General features: G+C 46.0%; 1 protein-coding gene across 1 annotated transcript in view; it reads right to left on the bottom strand.

The window, feature by feature from the left end:
• Nucleotides 1–378: 378 nt before the first annotated feature.
• MCOLN2 (mucolipin TRP cation channel 2) overlaps nucleotides 379–9357 on the bottom strand; it is a 320208-nt gene continuing 311229 nt past the window's right edge. The window contains exon 14 of the mRNA XM_085602080.1: nucleotides 379–892. Within this exon, the coding sequence (XP_085458206.1) occupies nucleotides 856–892 (37 nt within the window). The 3' untranslated portion in view covers nucleotides 379–855. The remainder of the gene's footprint in view (nucleotides 893–9357) is intronic.

The raw sequence follows: 9357 nt of genomic DNA, 5'->3' as shown, positions 1-9357 counted from the left end.
ATTATATCTAGGTGTGAGGATGCTGATGGGTCCCAGCCAGGATATTTGAAGTAAAGGAGGCATGATGGTCCTTTAACTTAGGCCTTTGTTTTTGGGCCAGCTGGAATTTAAAATAAAACAGCCTGCACACTGCTGCTCAGGACAAAAGCAGGCAATGCGAGGGTGCGGCTGAATTTGGCCCGTGGTCTGAAAATTACACAAGGACGAGTTCAACATATTTCTGTGGGGCCAGCATCTTGGCAGAGTGAAAATAGTGGGTGAAGGCAGTCTAAACCCAACTTGTGCCCTGGCCACCATACATTGTCACAGAGGAGTTCAGTCAATGTTCTTGTTCAAAAAATTACTAAAATATATTTTAAAAAAAACAATGGAGCAAAGCAGAATCAGAAAATATATTGTATATAATCTCCATGTGAAACTGTAAATGATTAATCCATATCAAAATTCACATTAACAGCAAAACAAATCAACCCTTATCCAGTGATATTAAAATCACTATCAATGAAAGTGCTATTTAAAGGCATAAACTATATTTTTCAATGTAAATTCTTTTTATAAAGTGAAACTATACACAACATCTTACCAGCAATTTGGACAAGGAGGACTAAATTAGTTATAGTTCATATTCATAAAACAATATAAAAATATACTGCTAATTTCAAGTCCTCATGCAGTCAGCCAGCTGACTCTACCCCTTTACAGTTAACCCATGTTCAACTAACAGAAGAAAAAAAGTGCATTTCAGAAAAACATATCCATTGTAAATCCTTGCTTGCTGGTTAATGTTGAATATTGACTTCTTAAAGTGCCAGTGTTTGTTTCTAGAAAGCAGGAATGTCTTCCTGCAGTAAATTGTCAATTAATCAGTATCGAATCATCGTCGATTCCTCGTCTGCAAAAAAGACATTTACAAATTAGAATGATTTTCATACAATTGTAACTTTTGCTTTATTTACAGTAAAGGTTACCTACGTTCCTCTTTGCAGTAATTCCGTTCATAAAATAGCAACAGAAACTTCTACCTCATTAAAATTGAAAAACTGCTCACAGTATTTATTACACCATAGAAAAATAGCCAAGTACACCTCAAACACTGCAAACACTTAGCAAAAAAAAGTACCAACTTGTAAATAGAACATTTGGTTTAATTAATTTTAGAAAGCCATTAGTGCCGTGTATTTAGATGACGCAGATGAAAATTGTTTACATGGCCAAATTTAGATGTGAAGTCATTTTTTTTTTTTTTTTGCACTGTCTGAGGGAAGCCAAGGTTCAAATCATAGTGTGCGAGGAATTCATCAAAGGGGGGGGGGGTCAACTCTCCCTCTTGGTAACAGTCGTGGGCTGTCAATATGCCCGCAACCGTCCACTCTAGCCTCCTATTTGGCCTCCTTAAAGAGGGAGGAGGCGTACCTCCGCAGATGGCCCACCAAGGGAAGGTCTGGCACATTTAGAGGGGTCCCTGCCATTTGTTGGGTGCCTCTGTTCCAGCATTTCAACCTGTAACAGAGTGCTATGAGCTTGGATCTGTACCCTTGGACACAATAATTGTGCAAGCAGTCTCCCCCTGTAGTCGGTTTGCGTAGGAATGTTCACAGTCTCCAGTCCCTTCCCTTCCAATCATTGGACGAGCCACTGGAGTTGTGCTGTCAGGTAATATGCTTCAAAGTCTGAGGCCCCAGTCCACCTCTCTCTGGGGATCTCTGCATTACTGCCAGCGATACCCTGTGGTGACCCCCAACCCTAATCAGATCTCTTGTCATCGTGTCTAAGACTCTAAATGATTTTCGCAGGACCGCCACCAGGAGGTTAACAAAGTAGTATAGCAGTCTTGGGAGTACTAACATTTTGGATAGTGCCACTCTAGCCATAATTGTGAGTTTGAGAGGGCACCAAAACGAAATGCATGTTTTAAGGTAGGTCTACTTGTTCATGGAACAGTTGAATGCCTTGAAGGAGCGAGGGGCTCAATTAATTTCCGTTGAGTGTTAGCGGATGAGGCACTGAAGGCATGATCGGGAAGACGTGTTTTGGAATATATTCACTCGTAGTCCCGTCAGATTCGCAAATTCCCTCAGTACGTTCATGGCATGAGTGACCCCCTGAGCGCTTCTTTTCACGTATAGAAGTCATCTGCGTACAGAGAAATTATGAACTCCTTCCTGTCCAGTGTCGACCCTTGTCTCGTTCCCTCCTGCCTGAATCGTTCTGCTAGTGGTTCAATAGCCAAGGCAAACAGCAGAGGTGGTAGTGGGCAACCCTGCCTTACCCCCCCAGTGAATATTGTATGGTGCTGAGACTACTCCTCCCGTTCTGACTCTGGCTGTGGGACAAACATAGAGCAACCGTACCCACTTAAGCCATCCCTCTCCTAATTCCATCTTCTGCATACTTGCATCAGAAATTCCCACTGCAGACAGTCAAAGGCTTTTTCTGAATCTACAGCCATTGCAACAGCCTCTGGAAATGTTGAGACTTCACGGTGGTATAGGACATGGTATAATTGTCTTAGATTCCCTGAGGTCGATCTTGGTATAAATCCGTTTTGGTCAGTGTGCACAAAGTCTTGCATGTGTGAGAGCAATCTTGTGGCCAATATTTTGCAGAGTATTTTGAAGTAAACGTTTAACATGAAAAATAGATGGAATTCAGATTGGCCATTTCAGTTTTGGTTTTGGGTAACAGGACCACCAATGCCTCCCTGGTAGTGGCTGGCAGTTGGCCAGAGCAGCGAGTCGGCAAATACCTATTCTAAGTGTGGGGCTAAGAGTGATTTAAAAGTGGAACAGAATTTCGCCGGCAGCCCATCTTGGCCTGGAGCTTTCCCCTTGGCCATGTCCTTAATGGCAGCTCGGATTTCCTGGGTAGCCATCACCTCCCCCAACACTTTCTGCATATCATGTTCTACTCTGCGTAATTATAGTGCTTCTAGATATCGGTCTATGTATTCTATAGGTAGTTCCTTTGTTTTCCCATATAAGGTTGTGCATAATTCATGAAAAGTGGAATCGTTTTGGGTGAATACAATGTGGTCCCTTATTCACCAGTAACGGGCGATGGGGGTACCTCTGCTCTCTAGTCTAATCAGCCATGCCAATAGCTTCCCCGATTTCCCAGCCTCAACATGCTGTCATTCCTGGTAGGCCCGGAGGTCCAATAACAGCAGTCTTGCCAGAGCTGCGTTATGTTTACTCTTGGCCTCAGAGAGTTGTCTTTGGGTTCCTTCCTGCACCCCAAGTCTATTGTCTAAATAGTGAATCTGGGCTCCTAGTTTGTGGAGCTCTCTATCAATTTCCCATCTCACACCTATTTTCTGTCCCATGTATTGGCCTCTTGCTACTGTTTTAAACGTGTCCCACTCGATCAGGGAGGTGCTCGCAGTGCCCCAATTCACCTGTAAATAGTCGGAGATAGAGGAGTGCAATGAGTGTAGGAAGCAAGAGTCCTCTACCATGGCAGGGTCTAAGTGCCAAACCGGAATGGCTGCGCACCCGTGAGCTGGGGAGAAATTCAGGAGCAATGGGCTATGGTCTGACAGTGTACATCCCAGGTAATCCGTATTGGTCACTGCCGAGCCCAAGTGCGTTGAGCAAAGAAACATATCTAATCTGGTGTGTAAGCGGTATAGCGGCGAGTAGTATGAGAAGTCCCTCAATTGCTCATGTTAAAGTCACCATATGTCTACCAATCACCAGTTTCCCATCCAGTCACAGAGGCCCTTCAAGTTCATGCTCGCCATTGTACCCTGCAGTGGCCCAGTAACCTGCTCTTGACTATCATGTATCTGCCCTCGGGGTCAGTGAGTGTATGTGTTGCCTCGAATTGGGTCTCGGGCCGTATCCACAGCTGGGCCCCTTGTGAATATGCTGAATAGGAGGTCATAAATAGTTGCCCCTTCCATTTCCAACGGAGACAGAGGCCTTCCTCTGCCGTGAGGTGTGTTTCTTTAAGCATCACAATGTGTGCTCCCCTTCGGCGTATAGAACTGTGCAAGTTGTGGCATTTAATAGGAGACCCCATGCCCCAGAAATTCCAGGATAAAAATGTTATCACCCTATTAGGTACGGTTGTGACTGCCAAGTAGTTAGTTGTGGTGTTGCCCTTATATTATTACGTCAGCTGCGACCTTCTGCATCTTCAGCCCGACGCTCTAAGATCGTTACTCTGGTAGCGAGCTCTTCTATCTTGGAAGTGTTCAGTTTTTGTTCAGGCTGTAGCTCAGTTATTGAGCTCTCCACTCCGTTCACTCTGTTTGCCAACTTGGGGTGCTCCACCTGCAGGAGACCTAGGCCCACCGAGACTGCCCCAATATCTTGTTGTTGGGCTGTTTTGTTATCTGCTATGGCGGCCAGCACCCTATCCAGGTATGAATGGAGCAAGACTTCTGTGCCATTGATTCCCTTGCCTTCTCTTCCCTGAGGCACCAGAGAGGGGTCTCTTGTGACTGGTTGTGTCCCCCTTTGTTTCGGTTTCGGCATCCTGCCTTAGTTGAGGCAATATGCCTTTTTTTAATAAAGCAAAAAGGGGAGGGTGTACCTGGTTCTCTGGACTGCCACTCCACTGGTATTGAAGAGCTGTGCTTTTGTTCTAGATCAGGGTTTTCAAATTGTGGGGGTCTCCTAGGAAGGGGCCCTAGTGTTCTCTATATATACAGGCGCCTGCTGCTCCGATTAGCCACCACTCACCCAGTTCTTCAGTTAGTAGGGAATACTTTACCCCACGCTGCAGACCATGTATTCCACCCGGGATGGAGGCTGGGTGGGAGAATGAATGGATTCGAGGGCACGGGGGTGCCAAGCAGTCTTCCGCTTGCAACTGCTGATCAAATTTGCTTCCTTTACTACACACCCCTAGTGTCCTAATCTGGCCTGCTAAAAGGGGGGTCTGAATATCGAATGTTCAGAGACCTCTCTTCTGGGTCTCCAGGTCTGGCAGTCCTCCTGCGACACTCTCACTGGGCCCCAGTACAAGGCCCAGCCTCACTGCCATATTTTCTGAGTCCCTTCCTTACCGCAGCAGAGAGGAATATTGTTGTAATCGCCTACTTGGTACGTTCCTTTCCCCCCCCCCTCCTTCCTCCTCCCTTGGTTCTTCCCTCTCCCTGTCACCAACATTCCATTGTACCCTTCCTCTGATTAGGCTGGATCCTGTGGTGGTGTTTGACCATAAAAGAAGAGTTATCACTTACCTGCCTTCTGGTCATCCTTATAACACTGGCGACGTTTCGCTGTGCGGGGACGGCTCGCCACCACCCCCAATTTATTCATCAAATCCAGTTTTCCTGCTTGGTCGGCGTTTGGCAGTACCTCGCTGTCCTCAACCTGTTGGGGTTCTGCTGCTTCAACAAGTAAGACTGTGTCTGTGCTTTGTGCCTCGTTGTTCTACTGATGCCTTGTTACGAGGAGAGGAGCGTTTTCGCCACTTCGTTTCGAAGGAATTATTAGTTGTGCTGCTGTTCGCCTTCTGTGGACCAAAAGAACACTCCTGCTGTTTCCGTTGACATTTCGCTGCCTTTGTGATTATTATCCTGCTTGTGGCCCCCAGCGCTGCCTTTATAGTTCCCACCGCGGCTTTGCCTTCTGCCTGGGGGTGCACGGGTCTAGAGTTCGGCAAGGCTTTGATTTCAGCGCTATTGTTTGGCTGCCGTCTGTGGCGCCTTTAGTGTAGCCGACTCCTCTTGTGCCTCCTTGACAGGGGCGCAGTCTTCCTCGCTTGGGGTTCTGTGTGCTGCAGCCCTTGTGGTGCGTCCTTCGTTTGAGGCCACATGTTATATTTCTGACAAGATTCCTGACGGAACCGGGCATTCCTTTTCGCGCGCTCGCAGCTGATCCAGCACTTCTGTCACTTCTCAGCTGAGGCGAATGGTGGTGCGCTTCTTATTTCATCCACCAGGTGGCAGCGTGGCTCCATTTACAGTCCGGTGGTGGGGATTTTCATAATACAGCGATTTCTTCAGCTTCTGGGGCTCCAGCGTTTCTCCCCACATATCCTTCATCGTGATTTAGTTCCTTCAACGTCGCTGATGGGCACAGCTATTGGAGTTTTCTGCCTGTCATTTCACGCTGACAGGCACAGCCGTACTTAGCTGTCACTGATGGGCACAGTTATCATCACTTATGTAGTGCCTGCTTGTTCACGCTGACAAGCACAGCTTCTCCTTGCTTAACATTGCTCATTCACACGTTCTTGTGTTTTTCCTTGCGTTGTAATTTTCGCAAGACTTTTTAAGTGTTTTTGTGATGATATTCTGTGGTATTTTATAATGACTGTCCAAACCTGTACCTTGGCTAATTGTTTGTAATGCTCCATCCTTTATTGAAATGTACTTGGGGTTTTGCATTTGGTGGGGGTGTAAAACATCTGTGAGGAAAGTGGGTTTGCTCCTCTCCATTCAAAGGTTTCATCATATCGTGTTGCTATATTCTACCTCCCTCCTTCCTTTTATTGTAAATTATGGCAGCTGCTAATATGTCGCAGCCCCCACCTTTCCTTAACGAGGCAGGAGAACCTATTCTGCCTTGGAAACAATGGTTTGGGTTACTGGAGTCCTATCTTATTGCTATTGGAGGGGAGAAGTTTTCCCATTTACGCAAGTTACACACCCTGCTACACAATTTGGGCATTGAGGGACGCAAGGTCTATGATGACATTTCGACTAATGCAGAAGGGGGGAGTGATAGTGATGATGATGAAAATGTGTATATTGTGGCAGTAAACAAACTAGAAAAGCATTTCAGTAAAAGGATAAACGTAGTGTTAGAGAGACAAATTCTTCTCAAGAACACAGGGAAAAAATGAGAAGGTTAAACCATTTATTGCAGCCTTAAAGGGTTTAGCGAACACATGTGAGTTTGAGTCCCTTCAGGATTCCCTGATTAGAGACCAGTTGGTCAGGTGTACCAACAATCATAAGATTCAGGAGAGGCTGCTTGTGGCCAATCCTAACCTCAAGGAAGCCATAGACATAGCGGTAGGGATTGAGCACACGGCAGATTGTATGGTTGAAATGAAAGGGGAAGGGGGCAAAACCATGGAGGTCAATGCCATAAGCAAAGATCACAAAAGTAAGGTAGCTAACACCCCACTTCAGGGTAATAAATTCAAGTGTTATAGGTGTGGGAGCCCTACACACTTAGCCAATAACCCGATTTGCCAAGCACGTTCTGTTGTCTGCCACAAATGTGGGAAAAAAGGACATTTGTCCAGGGTTTGTCATGATCAGCGCTCCAAAGCGGTGTTGGAGATTGAGCCACAATTATTTCCTGATCCCAAGTTAATTTTTCAGCTTAAAGACAAAAACAATACAGACAAATTCCCATCTTGCAACATTACCCTGGATAACAAAACCCTAACGGTCTTTGCTGATTCATGTTCCCCTTACACCCTGGTTGATGCCACCATATTTTCTCAACTGTTTCCCTCATGGGAAGAAACAGTACAACCTCCGGACATACAACCAGGAGGCTACAATGGGGACCCCATACCCCTATTAGGCATGACCACTAAGGAAATAGGGTTCAAAGGAAGGAACACGGTGGGCAAGATATACATTACCCAGAAGGGGTCCAACTTGTTGGGATGGAAACACCAGAGGGAACTAGGGATTAAGTTAGACCCCAACAGTCCCGACCAAGTCCTCTTAGTGGATCCCTCGGTGGGAGGAATGGATGTTTGCAATGATTTCCCCAAAGTGTTTTCTGATGACCTAGGATTACTCAAGAATTATCAGCATTCCATCAAATTGAAATCCAATGCTAAACCGGTAGCACACAAAGCCAGACCCATACCACATTTAATGCACGTGCCTCTGCAAAACGAGCTTGACAGATTGCTGTCTTTGGGGGTGATCGAACCCATAGTGTGTTCACAATGGTTGGCCCCCATTGTTCTTACCACCAAGGCTACCAGTAAGGACATTAGGCTCTGTGTGGACCTCAGGGACCTTAACCAAAACATATGGGTAGACAGGCACCCCCTTCCACGTATTCATGAGGTGCTTACCCTCATTAATGGTGCGAGTTGTTTCAGCGTTCTCGACTTATCCTCTGCCTATCACCAGGTGGAACTTCATCCCAACTCACGGCATCTCACCTCCTTTGTGACACCCCTAGGAGCCTTCCAATTCCGTCGCATGCCTTTTGGCTTGGCTTCTGCTGCGGCCGCCTTCCAGAGGATCATGCAGCATGTCTTGAAAGACCTTCCCAGAACACTTTGTTTTCAAGATGACATATTAATCTACGGGAAGGACTTAAACGAGCATAACGTCACCCTCAGGATGGTCTTGTCCAACTTGGAAAAAACAGGGCTCACTCTAAAAAAGGAGAAATGTCGTATAGGGGTGGGATCGGTTGAGTATCTAGGACACACCATCTCTCAAGATGGGATCAAACCCAAAATAGACCTAGTTAAGGCGATTAGGGACACTGAGGCCCCTAAAGGTGTTCAAGACCTTAAATCGTTTTTGGGCCTTTCCGAATACTATTCAAAATTCGTGAGGAACTACTCCTCAATAGTGGAACCTTTACGTAACTTACTCAAATCCAGAACCTTGTATGTGTGGTCCGATGCCTGTCAGAAGGCCTTTGATCTTGTCAAAGAAAGCATAATTTCTGCACCATCCCTGGGTAGGTTTGACCCGAACAAAACCACAATCCTTTGCACTGATGCAAGCAATAAAGGGTTGGGGGCCAGTCTCACCCAAATGGGGGAAGGCAAGGAACACATTGTGGCCTTTGCATCTCGAGCTCTTAAGGGGGCAGAAATCAACTACTCCGTGGTGGAGAAAGAAGCACTAGCTTGTTTCTGGGCGATTAAACACTTCCGCTTCTTTCTGTGGGGTATCCCTTTTACTGTAAAGACGGACCACAAACCACTGATGTTTGCTTTCACCACCAAAGGGGCTAACAAAACCACTCCCAGAATTGCTAGATGGATTTTGGGACTGGAAGGATACAATTTTTGTGTGAGATATATGCCAGGTCATCAAAACACGGTTGCTGACTTTCTGTCACGGTCTCCCTCAGAGGGAGAAAGTGCTCCTGTTAGCTGTGAATGTGATGATGTGATTTTGCAACTCACATGCCTAAAAAAAGAAGAATGGAATGACAGTATGCAAAATGATGCAGAGATGTGTTCAATTAAAGAGTTCATCAAGAATGGTTGGCCGGAAAACAAGAATGATATTCCTATCAGTTTAAGTAAATTCTGGGATGTCAGAGTAGAACTCAATATACAAGGCAATGTGGTTTGCAGAGGGGAGAAAGTGATTCCACCGGAGAACCTGAGAGAAAAGATTGTGGGGCTTGCGCATGCAGGACACTTAGGGCGAAGCCTAACCAAGAATAAAATCAGACTGGA

The sequence above is a fragment of the Triturus cristatus genome, chromosome 4_2 (assembly GCF_964204655.1).
Source record: "Triturus cristatus chromosome 4_2, aTriCri1.1, whole genome shotgun sequence".
Taxonomy (NCBI): Eukaryota; Metazoa; Chordata; class Amphibia; order Caudata; family Salamandridae; genus Triturus; species Triturus cristatus.
Note: the sequence above shows the minus strand (reverse complement) of the source record. Positions and strands in the feature narration are given on the sequence as shown.